We start from the raw sequence: 25,011 nt of genomic DNA, 5'->3' as shown, positions 1-25,011 counted from the left end.
GAGAGAGAGAGAGAGTGAGGCCGTTCTCCCAAAAACAAAATGGCGTCTTCGGTTAACGCCACGTGAATGGTCAAGAACGCAGCAGTGAGGGGGTGGGGGTTAAACATTAAAGAGACAGGCAGACGACAGATTTAGAGCGAGAAAACACAAACACAGAAGGGGGACGACAGAGCTTGAAACAAAAAAAACAAAAGTGGAAAAAAAACAATAAAAGTGAAATGGTGAGAAAATGGAAAGAAAACAGTGAAATGTGGACTTGTTTCAACTTTGGTAGTTCAAAAGCAAAGTGTCGACTGCAAGGTTAAAATAACGCATCAATCAGGCTCCACAAATAACCCGCACAAGCCATCCATACACTTGATGCAAAAAGCTATCAACCCAGCTCAACAGAATACAATTGATGAGGAACTAGGTAAAATTATCACAGAAAAAGCACCTCCAATGGATCATTCCTTAAGATGGTGAAAGAAGAAGGCCACGTTCCTCAAGTGGGAACCGGCCACTCCATTCCATCAAGCCATCAATGACCATCACAAAGATAAATAAAACAACACAGTACAGTTTATTTCTTTAATTATAATACCATAGCACATTTATTATACATAAAATAGGGTATATTTTGTGTAGTTTTAAGGCTTAGAAAATTTGAAAGTAGAAAATTATGTTTTATGGAGACCTGGGAACGGATTATTGTCATTTTAATGGTTTCCTATGGGAAATTAATTTTTGGGATACACACTTTTCACCTTACAAACTCTGTCTGGGAACGAAGTTAATAAGCCATGGTATCACTGTACTTAGTACAGTGTACTAGAAGAAAATAAAATTTTGGGGGCCTCAAAATTCTCAGAAAGTCACAAATTTTTACCAGTGTGTACATCTACTTATCAGAATCAGAATCAGAATCAGAATCATCTTTATTGCCAAGTATGTAGAACACACAAGGAATTTGTTTCCGGTAGAACACGCTGCACTAGTATCGTCGTCAAAAAAACTGCTAAGTGGCACTATACAGTTCCATTTTGAAATCAATCGGTCATGAAAAAAAATTCCAAACCTGAAAATGTTGTAAGTCAAGACGCGTTTTCCATGTAAATGCCCCAATTCGTTCCAAGCACCCCAAAATTCAGACATAAACGTGCCCTAAAGCATATAAATGTATCAAAATATGGCACAAATACATGTTACAATTAGATTATTGGACGATAAATGAAAGTTGTGCATAATGTCCAAAAAACTCAAGAATAAAAAATAAAAATGATGGACATTTAACTCATTCACTGCCATTCACGAATGTATTCGGGAATTGAAAATATGACAGAGCGCCATTTCGGAATTTGTTTGTGTTTTTGGTTTTTCATCCCGGGGGTGCTGATAAAGCGCTGGCCAGACCTCTGGCAATGTTTTTTTTTATTTTCCACAAGGGGGCAGTATTTCCCTTCTTTCCGTGTTAGTGCATTGTTCCAGCTTCAGGTGTTGTTAAAGCGCTATATAAACCAATATTGCATTGTATTTTGGACAGATGCCCTCATTTCAAGCTCATATAACTGCCGACTCATATAATTTAGAAAATAACTTTTTTTTCTGATGAAAGAAGAGAGTCTAAGGTTTCTTACGCTGATTTGAATGTTTATGTAGTACTAAATCTTAATATTCTGTGGCTCCTAGAATTTGAGTGTCAATGACAAAAAACCTGGCACTGGAGAGGACACGTTTTTGCACGTCTGGCAGTGAATGAGTTAACCATCCAAAAAAAAAATGAAGGCAAACATCGGCAAAGTGAGCGATGGCCCGACTGCTGAACACTTTTTTTGGGATGATTCATATTTACGTAAAACTATCGTCACGCATTGTGGCATATGGCCAATGGGATGTTCGGTAATAGCTAATGGCATATCAGCTAAAGGTATGTTGCGTTCAGGAAACTGGGAACTATAAGTAAGTGGGCTCATCCTGTAATTTTACTTTTCATATCTTGAAATTTATTTTGTAACTAGAGTCAACTTGAACATTTCATAAGTACAGATGTTCTCACAAAACCCACCTATTTAAAATTGCATTTTCTGTGTAGCTTTCGCTCTTGTTTCTATCTATATTTGTATTTTATTTATTGCATTGTATTCGTGATTATATTTTATTTATTATAATACCTCTGGTTGTCTGTGACTGTAAAGTGTCCTTAAGAGCTTTGAAAGGTGCTTAAAATGTAATGTACAGTAAAGTCTCGTTATATCGATATCGGATATATCGATAGTCCCGGTTATATCGATACTATTTCTATGCACGCACGGAGAAAATTACATGCAAACAGGGTCGGATATATCGCTAGTCCTGGTTATATCGATATTTTTTCGGACTCCCTTGAATATCGATATAACGAGACTTTACTGTATTATTATTATTATTATCACTGCAACACCAGTAGGTAGGAAGTCAGCCATGTTGATTTGAAGCCGCCATTTTTGACCAAATGCTTTCAAACAGAGGTCTCGGAAGTAACAAAAAAAAATAATAATTATAATTTTAGTTTTTTTACCCAAGAGGGCACAAAGTAAAGACTAGGACCGCGAACGTTAGCATTTGCTAACTGGTTTTATAAGTCAAAGGAACCACTGTACCGCTTCATAACACTGATTGAGGACGACGGTTTATGTGGGCCTCAGGAAAATGATATCAATCACAATTTTGAAACCACACCACGATGGCTTGGCGGTCGCCTTTCTGCTCTACGTTACCGTAACTACAAACACACGGACCAGGAGCAGGATCCATATCAAAAAAAGAATACACTTGGCAATACAGATCAATAAATACGTACAAAACGCTAACGTCGGAGTGGAAATATGTACACTTATAATAGAAATTGTTGCTTGTTTACTAGAAGTCTGCACGAGCTCCTCATTGGCTGGGCGGAGGTATCGTCCATAAACCTATACTTCTGATAATAAGCCACTCCTTTTGAGTAGCTGTCACTACGATACGCAAACACTCTACATCAAAGCTGATTTTGTGGTCCACGTCCCGGACCTCAATGTTGCCGTTCTTAAACTCCCCCAAGGTGATATAAGAGGAACATTGTTTTCCCTTCTTGGTGCCCACCAGTTTTTCGCCAACTTCTAGAGCCCCCCGGTGCAGGATATCGTTCTGTCTGTCGTCTGAGCCCGTGGCGATCTTGATCCTGTTGATCTTAGCTGACTTGTTGAAGACCACCACGAAGAAATCACCGGTTGATGGAGGCTTACCCCAGAAGTACTCGTCCACGGCGCTGTAGGCCTTGGTGGCATCGTAGCTCTCAAAGACATCAATGTTAGTGTAGAGCCGCGCCGGAGGGTTATCGGGAATGTCCACCGCATCCTCCTCGAAGTCGTCGTCCTTCAGTTTGTTCTCGGCGCCCCTGTAGGACGAGTAGTATCCCATGTGTTGGAAGAGCGACGGCTTGAAGCGGATCACGTCCTTCTGGGCCAGCAGGCCGCGAAAGTGGATGAGGAGCCAATCGCACGGCATCTCTTGGTAGAACATGAGCAGGAAGTGCGCCAGGCGCGGCAGATCCCGCGCGTGGTACAGTTTCCCGATGTAGCCAAGCTTGGAGAACTCCAGCATGACCCAGTAGGATCCATCGCGGGAGGCGATGACCTTCTTCAGCGCCGTCAGGAAGTTGCGAGCGCAGCGCACGTCGTCCTCTAGCATCATGTAGAAGTCGGAGAGGTTGGTGCAGAAGTTGAGCAGGAAGGCGTAGTCCACGTTCTGCTTGGAACGGAAGCGCACCCGGTCCTCGGGGTCGTTGTAGTTCCTTTTCAGGCCGTCTAGGGACGGGTAGTACTCCTCGGGAGCTTGGATCACCAGCAGTCGCCCTGCGATGATGTGGTGCGAGAATTTGCGGTTGATTTCCTGTAGCAGATTTTCGCACCACAGGGAGTCAAAGTCAGCCAGGTGGACCACCACCACGATCTCCTTCAGCTCCTCGTAGCTAGACTGGTCAAAGATGGACTTGATGGTCTCCAGGAGGTAGTTCCCGCGTTTCCTCTTCACTGACGACAACCCAATGGTCAGATACTCTGATGATGACAAAGAACAAGCTATGCTAATTTCTTACACGGTGGACTCGTCAGACCACAGCATACTTCTCATTTTTATGTCAGTCTACATCAGGTAAATCGGGTCATTTAGCCGTGACAGGAAGGTAAATCTAGGCCTACATTAGACGACACGACACGTCAATCATGTTTTGATGTATTGTGAAGATTTCCAAAGAGCTAAATTGAACAGTGAGACCATTGATGAAAAGGTTTCTTCAGCCGTCATCTGTACTTCTTTGGAGGTGTCGGACGTTTCGCTTCTTATCCAAGAGGCTTTGTCAGCAAACTAAAATCTTTTGCTGGTAGTTTCAGCCTTATATACAGTAAAGTCTCGTTATATCGATATCGGATATATCGATAGTCCCGGTTATATCGATACTATTTCTATGCACGCACGGAGAAAATTACATGCAAACAGGGTCGGTTATATCGATATTTTTTCGGACTCCCTTGAATATCGATATAACGAGACTTTACTGTATATCCCTTGTGTCCAGATGTGGCGGTGCCAGAATCCGCAATGATTGGTCCCTGCTCTCAGGTTGGGGGGAGCAGAGGACTACTCCCCGCGGCTACACTGATTACTTCTATTGTCCTGCCTGAGTATGGGGTCTAGGACTGGCCCGATTGCTCTGGTATCAACTCATCAGCATAACTAAGCCTATGTTGCCTAAGAAGTCTGTTGTACGAACGATCCAAATTGAACCTCACCCCACCATGGCGATTTAGTGGAGGGTTTTGCTGTTTTGTGAAAATAGCTTCTTTTCGTCCCCTTTCAAACCATCTATTTTGTTTTGCTAAGATTTTAACGTCATTGTCGTCAAATGAGTGGTTGCTACCTTTTAGGTGCATATGTATTGCCGATTGAGGCCCACTAGTATTATCCCTTATAGGGCCGAAACTACCAGCAAAAGATTTTAGTTCGCTGACGAAGCCTCTTGGATAAGAAACGAAACGTCCGACACCTTCAAAGAAGTACAGATGACGGCTGAAGAAACCTTTTCATCGATGGACCACTCCTGTACGACTGAGAGCTTACACAGATGAACAGTAAGACCAACAACTTTTTGTAGAAAAAAACATTTCATGTCACTTTGCTTGAAATCCTGCTGTGACAGCCATTTAGACCTACTCTTGCGGTTGAGTGGCGTCCCAGCCAAATAGCGATATGTGACATTGATGGATCTAGAAAAGTTACTGAGGTCTCGGAAGGTGTGCACGTAGCGCTCGGCGCTCGGGGGGTGAGCTGATGTCTCCCGAAGCTGCCTCTTATCTTCTTCCTGGAAGACAAGGTGGCGCATTAGACGCTATCAAACAGCCAGACAAACATACTCACGTCCATAGAGAATATACGAGAATTACAAACCATCACATATCCGTCTTCAATGTAAAGGTTGAGAAAGAGGAGGAATGTGACGAGGAAGCCGAGGAAAGGGATGGCCGAGCGTTTCCTCAGACACCTCATCTTGTCCAGGGACTTCCACAGCAGCCTCATGGTCAGCTCACCTGCACCGAAAAAGCCACAACATTTGGAATTTCAAATATTTGTTGCATGAACGGATCATTTTTATCAACACGAGGTTCATTAGAATGCATGTATTCTTTTTCAACGTAATTATTTTCATGTTAATTTATTTGATTGGTTACCAGTAGTTGGTTTATTTGGATCATAAGCGCCCATGTTATTTTTCATAGACTCAATCATTTACTCTGTCTATGAAACGGTTTCTTCAGCCGTCATCTGTACTTCTTTGAAGCTGTCGGACGTTTCGCTCCTCATCTGAAAAGCTTCGTCAGCAAACTAAAATTGTGCCGGATGCTCTGGCCCGATATATATCCCTAATGTCCAGAGGCGGCTGTGCCAGAACTCTGCTTTGATAGGCCCCAGTGCTTACACAGACGTGGTTGGTTAGTTAGCGAGTCAGTTAACTAGTTATCCAATTAGTTAGCTAGTTATGTAATTAGTTACCTATTTGGATAGCGAATTGGCTAGTTATCTAGTTAGTTGGTTAGTTAACCAATGTTACTAGTTAGATCTCTAGATAGTTACCCAGCTAGATAGTTAGCCAGTTAGTTGGCTAGCTAGTTAGCTAGCTAAATAATTATGTTTCTAGCTAGTTAGCAAGTTAGGCTAGCTACTAGCGTAGCTAGCAGCCAGTTAGCCAGTTAACCAGTCTGGTTAGCCGGTTGTTTGGTTATTTAGTTAGTTAATTAGTTAGTTAGTTAATTAGTTGGTGACTTGGTTGTTTGCTTGGTTGGTCATTTGGGTCATTAGTTGGTTTCTTGGCTAGCTTGTTGCCTCAAAAAAATGTGGATCAATTTGGACCGATAGCCACATCTGTCACCACAGACACCGGCATGGATAAATAAACAAAGCAATTTTTAAGAAATAATAAATAATTTCCAGTCACTCAACAGCCTCCATAATAATAATAATAATAATAATAATAATAATAATAATAATAATAAAACATTTCATCTATAAGCACCTTTCAAAACTCTCAAGGAAGTTTTTCTGCGTCAGCGTTCACTCATTCAACCTGGAAAGAACACACACATACACGTTTTTGCTTCATGGTTGGGGCCTCGGTGCACGAAGGATCTGCCCCATGGAAATCCAATTTCAAACATGAAAAAAAAACATATTTATGAAACTCATAAAAATGTGATTTAAGGACACCATTTAATAATTCCAATCATAACTTCCCCTTTCTCGCTATGTCCCTCGGTACACCCCACGTAGGAAACAACACGACAATTGGGCTCTCCTGCAGATTGTGCGTAACTGCCGTAGTGTGCCGGCCGATGATGCCCAGAGGTTGCCATGGCAACCATCTCCTTTTCCTCCTACCAAGAAACTGAGCTGACGGACAAGACTGCACATCCTTATATTCCTGGAACGGGGGAATAGCTATAAATTCCCAAGAATGCATTAACTTTGTGTGTGTATATGTGTGTGTGTATAACCATGTGTCGAGTGGAGCACAAAGGCCACACCGTCACTTCAGAGTTAGGCATTCATAGCCATTAACGTTTCTACACACTCTCCACTGAGTATGACGCGAAGGCTTGAGTTTTAGTGGCATGGTTGATTTGAAAATTTTCGATTTATGACCGTTTGACTTACGACCGTTTTGGCGGAACGGAACCCGGTCGTAACTCGGATGTTACCTGTATTTGAAAATCTTACATTCTCCAATTTATTTTGGGACTTTTTTTTTTTTGGTTGGTTCATTTGTAGTTTTTTGCCCTAATTTGGTTCGTTATTTCCTGAATATGTTTCTCAGATCTGATTTGCAGTGATTTAAATTCTGATTTGCAGTAGTTATTTCCTTCCTTTGTTGTCTGATTCGCGAAAAATAAAGAACAATAATCAGTATTTCAAATCCACAATGAGGCACAGGAGTGCTGGAATTGAATAGGGCGAATGTGGGTAATCAAACGTCCGCGTGAAACGCTTGAAAGTCAAAGAAAATACGCGAGAAGTTGTCCTGCGGGAACACTTTGAACTGGAGCCACGTGACGGAATCACTTTGGAAATCCAAAAAAGTCTCCCCGACACTTTTGTTCCCGATTCCATCATGTTTACGTTTCGATTCGGGCAATTTTGAAAGCTTTGTTGGCACGCCCAGAGGAAACAGGGCAGGCGTTAATACAAACGGGCGGCGGCATCGACGACGACAGCAGTTCTCCCGCATTTCATCTTATCTGTTTTTCATTATTTCCCTCGGGGCCCTCCTGCAACTCGCAGATACCCGCTTCTGGCGCCAATAATCAATTAAGCGGGTAGATTTGCCGGGTTTCGGCAGCCGCTTTGTGTCAGCACGTCAGCTTTCCATGGATTTCTCCTCCTTGATGAGAGACGCCAGCGTTTTTTTTTTTTTTTATTGATAAGAGAAACGCGGCGCAGGCAGGGCAGGAATAATCAGCGCCTTTCATTACCTAACGGCTGTTTGGTTAATCACTGAAATTTGGTCAAAAGAGTCGAGCTTCTTACAGGACGACGCACAAAAGAACAAAGTCTCAGCACACTTGCCGAACATCAAGCTACGCTAATTAGCCGCTAGTGTTCATTTAATCTAATTCTTCTGTAATTCCAAGGCAATTTTCTAGTCTGATCCGGGGACTGTGGGACTCGTCTGAGTCTAGTCCTGTTTAAGTCCGTCTCATATGCTTGAAGTTCAGATCTCGCACTGGCCAATTTGATGCTGACAGGATGTCACAGATATTCGGTCGGACACTGTGGACAAAGCCGCGAACACAGGAAGATTGTCTCTTACTGCCGGCAGGGGACCTAGACATTCATGACCGACGCCCAACTTCTGCAGCCCTCTGTCAATCTATTTATTGTGAGTATATGCAAATTTAAGTGATTCATTAGTAAAACGTAGTCTGCTTGATTTGAATACCACGCCCCTGGACATCCCAAGCACCAACAACTATAAAACAACAAAACAGACATTTACATTGGTTGTCCTTTCCCTGAACCGATAGATTTGTAACCTGGCTAATGACCTCTCTACCTCTCTGAAATTAAATCCCGGTTTACCCATAACGTCCTCAAAGTTAACAGCGATAAAACTGAAATTCTCCTTGTTGAAACCAAATCCACCTTACGCAAAGCTAACAGTTTCTCTCTCACTATTGACAATTCGACCGTTTCTCCCTCCCGTCAGGTCAAAAGCTTAGGTGTCATCCTTGACAGCACACTATCTTTCCACTCCCGTATAAATAACTTAACCCGGTGTGCGTACTTCCACCGACGCAATAGCAATCGTCTTCGCCCGTCTCTCACTCCTCACACCACTGCTATCCTCGTTCATAGTCTTGTCACCTCCCGGATTGACTATTGCAATTCACTTCTCTTTGGTGTCCCTCAGAAACTTCTCCAAAAACTCGTAAAGAATTCTTCAGCCCGGATCATGACCAGAACCTCATCCTTTCACCACATCACCCCCGTCCTCCAAGAGCTCCACTGGCTCCCGGTCAAATATTGAATCAACTTTAAAATTCTTCTTTATACATTTAAAGCTATCCATAACCTTGCCTCCCATACCTATCGGACCCTCTTCAAATTTCTATTCCCTCTCGTTCCCTCAGATCCGCTTCCTTCCTCCACCTCTGTGTGCCCCCTACCCATCTCAGCACGATGGGGGACATAGCTTTCAGCTGCTCTGCCCCCAAACTCTGGAACTCACTTCCTCCCAACATTCGTAACATCGATTCTCTTCCCACCTTCAAATCCCATCTCAAAACCCACCTACACCTTAAAATTGCATTTTCTGTGTAGCTTTATCTCTTGTTTCTATTTATAATTGTATTTTATTTATTATTTTATCTATGCTTGTCTGTGAATGTAAAGTGTCCTTGGGAGCTTTGAAAGGCGCTTGAAATAAAATGTATTATTATTATTATTATTTATTAACCCGGAATATCTCAAATAGATAGAAAGCTAGCTAGATAGCTAATAGATACTAGTGCAGCGTGTTTTACCGGAAACAAATTCCTTGTGTGTTCTACATACTTGGCAATAAAGATGATTCTGATTCTGATTCTGATAACTAGGAGAACTAATAGATAGCTTGGTGGATACCTAGCTAGCAAGCTAATAGATAACAAGCCAGATAGCCAATAGTTAGCTAACTAATAGATAGCAAATATCTAGCTGGCTAGGTAGCCAGCTAGATCGCTAGTCAGATAGATAGCTACAAAGATGCTCTTTCTTGAATCAGGTCTACTACGACACCATGGACGCTGGCTTTGTGGATCCGGAGGGCTTCCTGTACATCATGTCGCGTTCTGATGATGTATGGTCAAGGTCAAGTCTTGGACTAGCCTTGCAGAACTAAAAAAAAGTCCATTCAGCGTTGCTCTGTTGGCCTCGTAAAGGACAGAATGAGAGAATGCAGTAAAAAAGTCTTTTCTCCGGTCCATTGCGGAAAAAAATAAATAAAATAAGAAAGCACTTAAAAGCACTTTAAAGAGTCAAGGTCACGTCCTGGTCAAAAGGAGAAAAAAAAATGTCTCCAGGCGGAAGGCAACATGACAAAGCTTTATCTCCTGACGACACCCTGGGAGACGGATGGCGCCCGGTTAGCTTTTTAACCAGGAAATGAAAGCGGAAAGACACAATGAGACGACACACTGACACGCAAAGGCGGAGAAGGAACGCTAGCTAGCTCCTCTCCGTGTGGCGATAGCCAAAAAACGGAAATTAGAATGATGATGAGAACATGTTATTGATGTTTCTTTCCTGGTCGGAAAGAAACGACAACAATAGAGTCGTAAAAGTGAATTAGCTTTGTTATGTTTTCACGTTTTTTTGTGTTTTATTTCTTCTCTGCCACCAAATATGAATAATTGGGATGTGATGTTATGATAACCATGGAACAAGACATCAGTGGGAATGTGAGACATACAGGTATGTCTTTTCCTTGGCAGTTTAGTACAACAAAAACCTGGTTCGCAATGGATTGTTTTTATGCTAACCACAGGGTAAATAGAGACAAACAACAGACTGGCCACTAGCCAATGGCATGACACATACTGTCGACTCCAGGTTTCAAAGTCAAGGCCCGAGGGCCGAATCTGGCCCGCCACATCATTCTATTCGGCCCACGAAAGCAAAACAAGCATGTAAAGTGCCATGATCTTTGCGAACATCCGAACCAAATTTTCAAAATTATTGTATGTAAACCACAAAAACAGTCATTATTTTTGACTTAAAGGACAACCGACACCATTTTTTTTGTTTCCTAACGGACATCAGAAAAACATTTTATAGCATTTAAAATACCCAAAACACGCTGGCTGATATTTTTATTCAAATGCAAAACACCAATAAAAATGAGTTAAAGTGTCCCAAAACTACTTCAAAATGACCTCGGAGATGCCGAGTTTCAGAAGGTCCCGCCCCCTTTGTTCGTGACGTCACACCAGGACGTCTTGCCATGCTCTAGAGTTAAAACAATGGCTTCAGATTCGGAGAAGATGCTTTCTTGTTACTCATTTAGAGTTAATTCGTTGTGCGCTTTGTATGTACAGTAAAGTCTCGTTATATCGATATTCAAGGGAGTCCGAAAAAATATCGATATAACCGGGACTATCGATATATCCGACCCTGTTTGCATGTAATTTTCTCCATGCGTGCATAGAAATAGTATCGATATAACCGGGACTATTGATATATCTGATATCGATATAACGAGACTTTACTGTATTATGTAGAATAGATGAAACATGGTTTCCCCAAATTCATAACAGCCCTCGAGAGGAAACCGTAACTACAATAGTACCCACTGCGTTGCCCCTTTGCTCAATTCAACACGACTAAATTATAAATAAAAGCCACTCACCACATTGAGCACAATTAAACCACCTTCATTACAAAACTAAAACCCAAGTGGGCATTAACCAATTACGGGCCTTGAACCCACAACCCTAAAATGAACAAAAGCAAGATTACATTATACGCTACCTCCATCAAGAAGAAGAAGATGAGCGGTGAAGCAAACAGTAGACACTCCACTACACTGCCTTTTCGCGGCTGGACTGGCGGCACAATATCCCGGACATCTGCACATGAATCTTTGATGAGGCGCGTCTGACGGTTACTGGCTACGAGACACTTAGTGGACATCCAATAGGCCTGTCGGGGCAGACTTCTCCGTGAACCCCCACCCCAACCTCCCTCGTTCGGGAAAATCAAACAAACATGTTATTATATTGAGCTTGCTTGTATCTTCAAACTACTTGAACCACATAATGGTGGCGTGGCCATTCATGTACTTAAATGAACTGAGGACTAGGCCATTATTAAGTCTGAGGCAGGGTGGGGGGAGAAATGTGGGTGGGAAGGGGGTCGGTTACATCGCTATACCCGCAACAAGGCGTTTATTGCGGAGCAGTCCTTTAAAAGACAACCGACACCATTTTTTTTTTGTTTCCTAACTGACATCTGAACGTTTTATCGCATCTAAAATACCCAAAACACGCAGTCTGCTATTTTTCGTCAAATGCAAAACACCAATAAAAATGACTTAAAGTGTCCCAAAACTGCCACAAAATGCACTCGGAAATGGCGAGATTTAGAAAGTCCCGCCCCCTTGTTCGTGACATCATGCCAGGATACTCCTTCCCAAAATGCCTCGCTCCAGAATCAAAACAATGGCTTCAGAGAGTTCAGATTCGGAGAAGATGCTTTCTTGTTACTCATCCGGTTATGAATATGATTCAAATAGTCCTGAAAGAGGAGAACATAAATGTTTGCAATCGATTAAAGAAGTCCTTCCACAGCAATTCGAGCCATCTGGACTCAAATGTAGTGTCCTAGAAAATGATATATACAGTGAGACCTCAACTTACGAACTTAATTGGTTCCCAGACAGAGTGTGTAAGGCGAAAAGTGTGTATCTAAAAAAAAAACATCGCATAGGAAACCATTAAAATGGGAATAATCCGTTCCCGGGTTTCCATAAAATATACTTTTCAACTAAATAAGCCTTAAAACTACACGCAACATACCTTATTCTATGTATAATAAATGTGCTATTGTATTGTAATGAAAGAAATACACTGCATTGTATCATAAAGTCACTTTATTTACATTTGTGATGGTCAAAAGTCAAAGGGAATTGCTGTTTGGAAAGAACAGCACGGTAACAGCACGGATATTGCGCAGAACCCTCAAGCTTCCTGGCCTCTGGTAGAGAACCCGAGCTAAAATGGGGGACAGACACCACCCATGAGGGGTGAGACGAGGATTTTTTTTTTTTATATCCCTAATGTCCAAAGGTGGCGGTGCAGATGTCTGGCAGAGGTTCTGAATTTCAAACACTAACCTGATTTTGAAACCTTCAGTCATTCATTGCCAGACGATGTTTTTGTCATTGTCACTTGAATAAAGAATAGTGAGTTTTAGTACACTACATAAACATTCAATATAGCGTTAGAAATCTTAGACTCACTTCCTTCATCAGAAAAAAATAGTTAAATCCTAAATCATATGGGTCTGGAGTTATATGAGCTTGAAATGAGGGCGGCTGTCCAAAATACAATGCAATACATCCATATTGGTTTATATAGCCAATTTTACGTCCAATTTTACAGCCTTACGCTTACTATAAACAACTAAATAGATGTCCCTCACATCGACTTTACAATACAATACAATACAGTACATTACCATACATATTGATTTACAGTGTATAGCGCTTTAACAACAGCTGAAGCGGGAACAAAGCGCTAAAATTGAAAAAAGGGAAATGCTACCCCTTGAAAAAAAAAAAAAAAATCACCAGAGGGCATGGCCAGCACCCTATCGGCACCCAAACATGTAATAAAAAACAAATTCGTGAATTGCGCTCTGTCATATTTTCAATTCTCGAATAAATTTGTGAATGGCAGTGAATGAGTTAAGTGGTTTGTTACAGCTTCAGCAATTGTTAAAGCGCTATACACTGTAAATCAATATGTATGGTAATGTACTGTATTGTATTGTATTGTAAAGTCGATGTGAGGGACATCTATTTAGTTGTTTATAGTAACCATAAGGCTGTAAAATTGTCACATAACATTGTGGGGTGGTCACATGTCAGTATAACTAATCTTCACGAAAGGTACCATTTCCAGACTGAAATGAATTCCCTCGGCGAGCACGTCGCATCGACTCGTTTTTATCACCTTGTGTTTGGAGGCGCGGCACAAATTTATCGTAAGCTCCGGCCCAACGGTGACTCGATTACACTTTAATTAACAGGAGGTTGTTAATGCTCAGTGACATTCACACCGAAAACCAGGAACAACAACTCTGCCGGATGAACCCTCTTTCCAATCGGCCTTGTATCATTCTTTTTTTTTTTTTAATCACCCAACGCCACTCCACTGTTGACGCTCTGCCGCTCCGAATAAATAAATTAGACTAAAGGGCAGACTTGAAGAATGTATTGAAAAACTAAATGTCCTTTTCACAGTTTAATGCCCAGTAGATGATAGCCAAAGGCTAACGCTATATATCGCAGTGACAAGAGCTGCTTCATCATGAACAGCACAGGGCTACCAATGAGGCTTTAAATGCCACACTTGGAACCGCAACAAATGTCTGGGCAAGCTTTATGTGAGCACAGGATTTGGGATTGAATTGACAGTTGGGTTTTAGACATGTCCAAAGTCCGGCCCGGGGCCCAAATGCCCCCTGCGGTTAATTTTCGTCCGGCCCGCAGCCTCTGTTATAAAATCAATCACGTCTGGCCCGTATGTGGAATTATTAAGACATTGGTGAGTTTAAAAGTTACAACACCTTTCTAGCAATAATCAAGTACAGTGATACCTTGGCTTACGAACTTAATTGGTTCCCGGACAGAGTATGTAAGGCGAAAAGTGTGTATCCCAAAAAATAATTTCCCACAGGAAACCATTAAAATGAGAATAATCCATTCCCAGGTTCCCCGTTTTTCTGATGTCAGTTAGGAAACAAAAAAATGGTGTCGGTTGTCCTTTAGGGTTAAAGCTAATATTTAATGACAAAAACGGAATTGAAACTATCTCAAAAGTATATCGAACAATTTTTGCGTTTGCTGCACCAACGTTCTTGTATGCCGCGCACATCTAAAAATGTGCAAAAATAGTCCAGAATATGGCAAAATAAGGCCGGTTGAAAGGTATGAAGAGATTATAGTAGTGCAAGCAGGGAAACAGGAAGTTTATTAGTGTATTAGTGTATCTCAGTGGCCGACTTCACTTTTTACAAGTAGCGATATTTATTATAATTAAGATTAAAGCTAATAATTAATAACACAAACAGAATCGAAAATATCTCAAAAGTATATTTACAATACCTGTGTTTCCTGATCAAACTTTCTTGTATGCTGTACAGATCTAAAAATGTCCAAAAATAGTACAGAACACGGCAAAACACGGCCAGTTGACAGGTATGAATAGACTATCGTAGTACAAGCAGGGAAACAGGAAGTATTATTAGTGGATGAGTGTATTTGTCATGATCTGGTTGGCGAGCAACGGGGGGCACTGTCGGCCCCGCCTGCACCCGCACAGGTGCTGGTCGTCCGGATCAGATTGGCGACCAACGGGTAGCGACGCCAGCCCTGCCGACAGCCTCGCAGGTGCTGGTCGTTATAATCACTGTCACTTAAAAGGACACCCGGCACGACCATCCGTTGTCGGTTCATTTTTTGCTGCTTGTTTGCTGCATGCATTGTGTATGTGTTTGTTTAACCTTGGCGGACTTTTACTTTTGGTTTTCTTTTGATACTTTGTATTTTTTCTGTTCAGATGATTTTGATGTTTTACATTTTGTTCCTGCTGACTTTATTTTAATACAATTTGTCAAACAACCTCCTGCTCGCTTTTTGGGATCCGCACCCGCCATCACCACTTCGCAAACCGTGACAGTATTAGCGTACTAGTGTATCTCGGTGGTCGACTTTGCTTTTTTACATGTAGCGATATTTATCATAAAAATATCTCAAAAGTATTCGCTCATTTGCTCATTCGCTCACACGTTCATTCGTTCGTATTTCATTCATTCATTCATTCATTCATTCATTCATTCATTCATTCGCATTTGGACATCAGTCAGTGAGACAATAACATGGCAAAAGTGCCATTGTTCGCTTCCTCCTTTCAGGAGATGCCTCTGACCGACCATGCCGAAACTGAAGCAAGGTGAGAAAATGTTTCCAGGAGATGCTGTGTGAAAGGACGCCGGATGACATCAGTGCGTTCTCCCGGAACATTCCGCTCCGAGTGTCACGCAGCCGCTATGTGAGCCGCTTAGAGCTGTTACAACGCAGATTTGCTCGTCTTTTTTTTTTTTTTTTACTTCACGAGAGCTCCCGAATGTTAGGGGGGAAAAGAAGCTTAGTGTCTTGACTCTTTACCACGACGCCACAATGATGGCCCGATGCCCAACAATGATTCAGAGCGGGAAAAATTGGCGGAACGGAGGCCGTCATTAGCTGGCAAATCCCGTCGGATCGCACGGGGCGGCAACAATGGAGGACCGTGTTGGGACATTCATTGGAAGGATGCGCCTGTCACGTCCAATGTGTGACTCTGAAAAGTCACTTGGTGTTATTTTGTTAAGGGCTAATGTAACATATTAAGCTAGCGCGCTTCAACATTTGCTCTCGCCATAGCTTTGCCTGTCAATTTATTCTATGACTCATTGTTTCATTTTTATGTGACGTTTTACGTCACTAGTGTCTAACTCCAGGCACGGGGGCCGCAACTGGTCCACCACAACATTTTATGGGGCCCATTATATCAGCTCAAACGTGTCAACTTCCATGATCCTTTTGATAGTTACTACCAGGATGTAAAATTATCATATGTAATTAATAACGGAAATATTTGAACTCATTCACTGCTATTACCGTATACAGTGATACCTCGGTTTACGAACCCCTTGGCTTACGAACTTTTCGGTTTACGAACGTTAAATTCATGAAAATTTTACCTTGGCATACAAACTATTTTTCGGGATACATACGTAGCTGCCACAATCAGAATCAGAATCAGAATCATCTTTATTGCCAAGTATGTAGAACACACAAGGAATTTGTTTCCGGTAGAACACGCTGCACTAGTATCGTCGTCAAAAAAAACTGCTAAGTGGCACTATACAGTTCCATTTTGGCTACTGTTGAAAGAGTTCAAAGAGTTAATGGCTTGGCAATGAGTTACTCGTCCAGTTATGAATATGATTCAAATACTTCTGAAGAGGAAAGCATCAACGTTTGCAATCGATTAAAGAAGTCCTTCCGTATCAATTTGAGCCGTCAGGATTCCAATGTAGTGTCCCAGAAAATGCACAAGATGGCGCCCAAGCTCCGTTGGAAATGGGTTGATTTGTCTGCTGGCAATTTGTGTCAACTAGTATCAAATAGTAGTCTTGGTGTAACACACAACGATTCACCATCGCGTTATTTATGTGTTTTTCATTCTAATTTCGCCATCAACACGGATCAACATGAAGTTTTCAGACCAAACAAAGTACCCAAAATGCATTGTGTGTTGCTTTCTCGGTCAGGGGCGTTCCTTCCGTGACGTGAGGACTCGTCACCAACTCAAAAACAAGACTTCCTGAATATTCAGTGTGAGTCTTAAAACGTAAAATATAGCTATATGTGGTGGAATCTTTGTAAAATACACTCAGTAGAAGTCATTTCAATTCATTTGACAAATTATGGACACAAGTAGTCCGGAGGCGTCGGTTGGGGAAAAAAAAGTGTTAAAAAACAGGATGCCAAAAGTATCCGGGGCGATTACGCTAAGCTCTTCTCCCTCGCATCAAACATAGATGAGCTGTTTTTATTTCAATTTCCGCCCGTCGGCGCGTGTCGAGACACAATTGGAGCGTCCGTGTATATAAATCGCGAGCTTGTCGGACATACCTGTTTATTAAAAACGTGTCTCATTAAAAGCACTGAGAAGCTATTTTGCAATCATTGTTTTGTTTTGTTGTCTTTTTAGCTACCCTTTGTCCTTGTTACCGACTTGCAAATGGTCGAAATAGAAACGAGAGGTCGTGAATATTCATTTTTACAGTCCCCTCGGAAATGCTTGTGGAAATGAGCCTAAAGGTGGAGTCGTATCGCCGTGGCGACCGCTGATGAATAATAAACAAAAAAAAAAAGCTTGTTTGTTTGCTATCAACAGGCAACCACAGCTCTCATTGCCTTATTATGTTTCATAAATATTTACAAAATAAAACGGGACCTTCCAGTCTGATCACAATAACCCTCCTTAAATTTGTATTAAGTGCACAGGTGTTGTTTTATAATCTCAATGAAGTGTGCTACGGAGCAGGTTTTTCTTGCGAGGGGTGCCGATAAAGCGCTGGTCAGACCTCTGGCAATGTTTTTCCCTTCCACGAGGGAGCATAATTGGCCTTTTGTCCATGTTACCGCTTTGTTACAGCTTTAGCTGTTGTTAAATAAAGTGCTAATGCTAGCAAGCGTGTATGCTACTGTGTTGTTCAAGCTAGCATGCATTGAAACAATAATACAATGCATCTTGTGTATTGGTTAAATATAGAAATAGCGGCTACATTTATTCGGGAATTGAAACGTGTGATGTGCAGCGTAATTCCTGAATTGGTTTGGGTTTTGTTTTTTTTTGCGGTGAGTGCCAATAAAGCGCTGGTCAGACCTATGGCAATGTTTTTCCCTTACACGAGGGGGCAGAATTTGCCTTTTGTCCATGTTAGCGCTTTGTTACAACTTCAGCTGTTGTTAAAGTGCTATATAAATCAATATGTATGTATTATATTGTATTTTGCATGCCAGCGTTCACTCAACCTGGACGTAATTCCTGGGAACGGATTGTTCTCATTTTAATGGTTTCCTATGGGAAATATTTTTTTGGGATACACACTTTTCATCTTGCACACTCTGTCTGGGAACCAATTAAGTTCGTAAGCCAAGGTATCACTGTATTTATGTCATCATGGCCCATTTCTGACCTACAGTTAGAATCAAAACAAGGTGACAGAAGAGGACGTGATGACTGCAGTACGAGCAACAGCGGGAAGCTGACAAAACACGACAAACACTTTGTACCACGTGACCTTTTGATATGCTCACCTTTCGACGCTCTGCTTATTTTCAGCCTAACAAATAAATGACAAACATTGGGCAAAATAGCTTTCACAGCTTGCGACCCAGCTTGCGGGAGTCCCAACGTGAGACCTTTGAGTTTGGAACGTCACCCCGAAGGCCACATTGTTGAAATGTGTAAATGTCAGCGACGCCGACTCAAAAGTCAGGCTTTAAAAAGCATGCTAGCACACGACAGATTACATGTGACAAGGTGGCTAGCGTGAGAAGCTAATGTGCGTTTTCTTGCCAAAAGTTCCGAACCGATCGAGGACGATGGACCGAACCAATCGCACAAGATTTTAAGACAAATCTTTTTAGGAATGACATAACTGACAACTGCGGGGGGTACCAATGAAGCGCTTGTCTGACCTCTGTCAATGTTTTTCCCTTCCATGAGGGGGCAGAATTTGCATTTTGTCCATGTTAGCGCTTTCTTACAGCTTCAGCTGTTGTTAAAGCGCTATATAAATCAATATGTATGTCTTATATTGTATTGTGTACAGCTGCCCCCATTTCAGCTTTGATAACTCTAGACCCATATAATATAGGAATTAACTAACCCTCTCTCTGGAGTGGCCACATTTTGGCACATGGTCTGGCAGTGAAGGAGTTAATATGGTTCACCATCTGATCACAGAAATACGATCCTCGCTTCTTTTACATGTAAACGCCTCTCAACAGGAATCAAATTGGAATTTTTGGACACTCGGTGATAGAGATTAGACAGAATAAGAAGTTATTTTTCAAAGTTTCATGCTGTTATATGCTTAGTCAACATGTGTGACTGAATACACAATTGAAGCACAGACAACCTGGGGTCAATCAGGTCAATAGACACAGCAAGTTAAACTGTCATCTTCATGGAGGAGATCTGACCTTGCACAGAATTTAGAACTTTTTAGGATATTCCTTTATCACCGAAGTTATTTAGGACTTGAACATCATGCACAGGAAGAGCTCATTAGCCAGTTACAAATGTATCAGTTCATGGAAAAGACAATGTTTTATTGCTTACAGCTGTTGGTGCTCGGAACGTCCAGAGGTGTGGTCTTCTAATCAAGAAAACTGTGTTTTACGAATGTATCACTTTAATACGCATGTACTCTAAATAAATAGCTTGGCAGAGGGCTGCAGAATTCAGAAGTCTGTCATGAACGACTGCATTTCCTGCCGGCAGTAAAAGACGATCTTTCTGATTCCGAGTCTACGTCCAGTGTTTGACTGTCACATCTCTGACACTCGGTTTCATCTGTACTTTAGTTGCCTCGTCACCGCGTTGCCTTTCTGTGGTTTCCAGCAGTTTGAAAATAAACCGAAATAAGGGAGAAAATTCACCATTCACACTTCTAAATTATACATGCTTGGATAAAAATACATAGATGGAATCCACACAGCCTCCACACCCCCATCGTGCTCCTGTATGGACTTTAGTGTGTTGTTCATTGTGTGTCTATTTTTTTTTTTTGACGTGCTGTCCCAGGTGATTGCCGGAGGATTTGGAAAAAGTGTGCGCCTCTCTTCCACTCTGCTGTCATGAATAATGCACAACAGCTTTTAGTGGAATCTTACAAGATTGACGGCCACTAGCTTTTTTTGTTCTTTTTCTTATAGATTTCAAGCCTCCTTTGTATACACATCTACTACAGTCCCAGAAAATAGTACAGTGATACCCCGCTTTACGAACCCCTTGGCTTACGAACTTTTCGGTTTACGAACGTATACATTGATGAAAATTTTACCTTGCCATACGAACTATTTTTCGGGATACACACTGAGGTGCCTCAATGAGTGTTGTGTCGTTCGCGAACAAGCCCGTTCTCCTAACAAGAAAATAGTCGCAGACTGTTTTGTCCTCTATTCCACGCCCCCAGTCTTCGGTTAAAGCCACATGATTGGTCAAGAACGCAGCAGTGAGGGGAGGTGGTTTAAACATTAAAGAGACATGCAGACGGCAGAGAGTGCGTGACAAAATGGATAGAAAACAGTGAAATTTGGACTTGTTTCAACTTTGATTTGAACTTTGTTCAAAGGCAGAGTGTGTCATATAACTCCAGACCCATATACTTTAGGAATTAACTATTTATTTCTGATGAAAGAAGAGAGTCTAAGGTTTTTTACGCTGCATTGAATGTTTATATAGTGCTCAGACTCAATAGTCTGTGGGTCCTGGAATTCAAGTGACAGTGACAAAAAAATGGCACTGAAGTGGACACATTTTTAAACATCGTCTGGCAGTCAATGAGTTAATATTGACATTATTTTTAAACACAATAACAGAGAAATTAACAATAATGATATCAACAAGTGCAAGGCTCATTTTGGTTATCTAATAGCTATATAATAATAATAATAATAATAATAATAATAATTCATTTATAAGCGCCTTTCAAAACTATCAAGGTCACTTTACAGTCACAGGATAAGTATTTCTGTGGGTGAGCAGCGGCAGCCACACACGCCAGCGTTCACTCAACCCGGAAGTAACTCAAATAGATAGAAATCTAGCTAGCAGGCTAGCTATTGGATAGCGAATAAATAGCTAATGGATAGCCAAATAGCCAACAGCTAGCCAGCTAGACAGCTTCCAGCCAGCAAGCTAGACAGCCAATAGCTAGCCATCTTAGCGATGGTTAATAGATTTTCGTAAAAAAAAAAAAAAAAGAAGAAAAGACGTACACAGTATGTGACAATGTTGGGATTCTAAATCTCAGTAGTCCTAAAACTCAATATTTTGTGGGTCCTGGAATCCAGCTCCATCTAGTGGATGCATTGTAGATTGGGTCTTATAATGCGGTGCGCCCAATGCATTAAAAAAAAAAATATATAAGAGGCCAAGTGAATCGTATGATAATAGCCGTAAATTGTCGCAATGTAATTCAATGAGACAATAGGATCCGATTCAGTCGAACGACTTTTGTCAGTCAAACTTTTAATCGAACTAAGCGTCAGCGGTGGACTAGCTTCGCACCAGATGTCAACCTCGAGTCGCTGTCTTTTTTTTTCTGTCATTGGCGTTGGTCTCCGTGTCTCCGTACTCGTGGAACGAAAGCTCAAAGGCTGATATATGTCCTAACGGATCAACAGGATTTCATGTCTGGCCGGCAGAAGATTGTCAGCTCCAATTTCTTCGGGGAATTACGAGCGACACAAGACAAGGAGAAGTCGGACTGAGCCTGGAACTGACTTCCTCCACGTTCTCCGGCGTGAAAAGGGACGGAAATGTCAATCTTGACGTGAACGCAGGATAATTGGGCCGCAAATGTGTGTGAGTACCATACGATACGCTACCGTTCACATCAACCATGCAATACGTCTGTTCGTAAGGTGAAAAGTTGTTAGCTAAAGCGTTCGTAAGCCGAGGTATCACTGTACAGTGAAACCTCAACTTACAAACACCTTATCTTACAAACTTTTCGTCTTACAAACGTCAAATTTCTGAAAATTAAACCTTATAATAAGCACTATTTTCATAATACACACCCACCACGGCTGGCGGAGTGATCTTCGGCGGAAGCACACGACCGGACAGCACCAGAGGTTAAGTTACCAACAGTCCATATGGAAGGTGACTCTCCTTCCATAAGCCATCAACGACCATCAAAAAGGTAAATAAAACTTTATTTTACAGCACAGTTTATTTCTTTAATTACAGTCGTCATGTAATGCGCGTCTCTTTCCAAACAGCAATTCCCTTTGACCTTCGACCTCCAACGCCATTCCATCAAGCCATCAATGACCATCACTAATTTAAAAAAAGTGACTTTATGATTCAATGCAGTGTATTTCTTTCATTACAATACAATAGCACATTTATTATACATAGAATAAGGTATGTTGTGTGAAGTTTTAAGGCTTATTTAGTTGAAAAGTATATTTTATGGAAACCCGGGAACGGATTATTCCCATTTTGATGGGTTCCTATGGGAATTGTTTTTTTGAGATACACACTTTTCGCCTTACACACTCTGTCTGGGAACCAATTAAGTTCGTAAGTTGAGGTCTCACTGTACTCTCAATAAATAGCTTGGCAGAGGGCTGCACAAGTAGGGCGTCGGTCATGAATGGCCTGGCTCCCTGCCGGCAGTAAAAGACAATCTTTCTGTGTTCGAGCCTTTGTTCACAGTGTCCGACCGAACATTACGTCACATCGTCCTTTCTGATATTGCCGCCTATCCCTCATATTAGTTAATAATCCGAAGAACAGACGCGAGGGTGATCCGCCTCGAATGATGATGGTGTCGTTTTCGACTTGAGGAGGATTCGGTGGCCAAAAGGTGTGACAAGGGCGAAGAGTGTTGACGTAGCGGTATGAGGTCCGCTCGGACAGATGGCGACCGCTAATGAGAGTGTGGCGGCGTGGCTGGAGGACGATGACGGTGAGGCTCACCGCTCATCCATAATACACAACATCCTTGTCAACAACAGGAATCTTTTTTTTTTTTTTTTTGTTACGAGGAATAAGACAAAGCAGTTCTTGAAAAAAAAAAAAAAAAAAAAAACACGGTGGGCCATCAGGGCCTGCAAGGCCTTCTCTGCTGGCCTAAAAATATCAGAATCACAGACTAATGTGAATTATATTTTGTCCATTAATTCTTATGAAATAATTCCAATTTATTTGGGAATTAAAAATATGACGTAGAGCGCCATTCCTGAATTTGTTCGGGTTTTGATATTTTTTTTTTTTGCTGGGGTGCTGATAAAACACTGGCCAGACCTCTCAAAATGTATTTTGACTTACCACAAAGGGTCAGCATTGCTCTTTTTCCATGGTAGCGCTTTGTTCCAGCGCTATATAAAAAAATAAATATGTATGTATTGTATTTCGTACAGCCGCCTCCAGTTCAAGCTGAGATAACTCCAGACCCATATAACTTAGGAATTACCTTTTTTTAATGATGAAAAAAGAGACTAAGGTTTCTTATGCTGCATTGCATGTTTATGTAATAGTAATAATAATAATAATAATATATAACATGTAGTCCTAAAACTCCTAAAGCGCCTTTCAAAACTCTCAAGGTCACTTTATAGTCACAGGCTTAGTTTTTCTGTGGGTGAGCAGTGGCAGCCACACGCGCCAGCATTCACTCAACCCGAAAGTAACTCAAATAGATAGAAAGCTAGCTTGCTAGCTAATAGATAGCTATTAGCTAGCACATTGCACATCGTCTGGTTGTGAATCAGTTAAAAGGCGATTATTAATATTAATATTAATGTTATGATTATTATTATTATGATACAATAAATGTAGTATTATATTCTTATTAACATTACGATTATTATAAAAATTAAATGTATTATTATGATTATGATTATTATTATTACTATAATAATAATAATAATAATAATAATAATAATAATAATATAATATAATATAACATAATAATAATAATAATAATAATAATAATAATAATAATAATAATAATAATAATATGCGAATCAAACCTATGGATTATTATTATTATTATATACGCCGAAACATGTCAGGTATTTGAACACCTACAATACACTGTCTGTAAGAAAAGAATCTGTTTTAAATTATTATTATTATTATTATTATTATTATTATATTTCATAATAGCAACACAGGGGTGTCAAATTGCGGCGCAAGCTACCCTGTTATCTTTAAAATAGACACACATTCATTATTCCACAAACAAATCTCGCCTTATCTGGCCAAAGGCAAATCCAAGTCGTGTATTCTATCGCCGGGAGACGCCATTAAGTCCACAATCAATTAACAGATTCTTAACGAGCAATTTCAGGCCAAAATGTCACCAGTGGATTATGCGCTAACGGTCCCACTGGCTGAAAGGTAGAGCAGCAAACTTCCTCCCGAGGTGTGAGGACGGAGGGGAGGAATATTTCGACTTTTTTTTTTTTCTCGCTTGGTCCTCCCTGACCTTGTCATCATTAGTGGCTTGACACGAATGCATAATTAATGGAAAAACAAATGAGTTTATGCTAATATATCGGGTGGAGATGCACCTTTGCGGTCTCGGTTCAGAGGGCGGCGGGGACATCTGAAGCGATGAGCAAAAGTGTGAAATAACTCACCGCCGCTGTCCGTCATATCAGAATTGAAAGGGGAGAAAAAAAATGTAGGAAAATTGTTTTCTTTCGTTGAAAAACAAAAGGTTTACATTTTTAGTACAGTACAGTGATACCTCGGTTTACGAACGCTTTAGCGAACAAACTTATCGCCTTCCGAACATTAAAGAATATCATCTTGGCATACGAACTAGTTTTCGGGAAACACGCGGAGCGCCACAATGGCTGGCGGACTAGTTGTCGGCGGAAGAACACCAAACCACACCCCC

At 41.2% G+C, this 25,011-nt stretch overlaps 1 protein-coding gene across 3 annotated transcripts in view; it reads right to left on the bottom strand.

Moving 5' to 3' along the window:
• Nucleotides 1-630: 630 nt before the first annotated feature.
• Nucleotides 631-25,011, bottom strand: part of LOC148897577 (alpha-1,3-mannosyl-glycoprotein 4-beta-N-acetylglucosaminyltransferase C-like) — an 89,706-nt gene continuing 65,325 nt past the window's right edge. For 2 of the 3 annotated variants that reach the window (XM_088996149.1, XM_088996150.1), the window contains exons 3-5: nucleotides 5,443-5,582; nucleotides 5,209-5,356; nucleotides 631-4,055 (exon numbers count right to left, since the gene is read on the bottom strand). In XM_088996149.1, the coding sequence (XP_088852275.1) occupies nucleotides 2,899-4,055; nucleotides 5,209-5,356; nucleotides 5,443-5,582 (1,445 nt within the window). In that variant the 3' untranslated portion in view covers nucleotides 631-2,898. Of the gene's footprint in view, nucleotides 4,056-5,208; nucleotides 5,357-5,442; nucleotides 5,583-11,553; nucleotides 11,628-25,011 lie in introns of those variants that run through there. The other variant, XM_088996151.1, reaches the window with a different exon arrangement.

The sequence above is a fragment of the Hippocampus bargibanti genome, linkage group LG05, assembly GCF_051943395.1.
Source record: "Hippocampus bargibanti isolate YZ-2025 linkage group LG05, ASM5194339v1, whole genome shotgun sequence".
NCBI classification, from domain to species: Eukaryota; Metazoa; Chordata; class Actinopteri; order Syngnathiformes; family Syngnathidae; genus Hippocampus; species Hippocampus bargibanti.
This window is presented reverse-complemented; position numbering and strand designations above follow the sequence as displayed.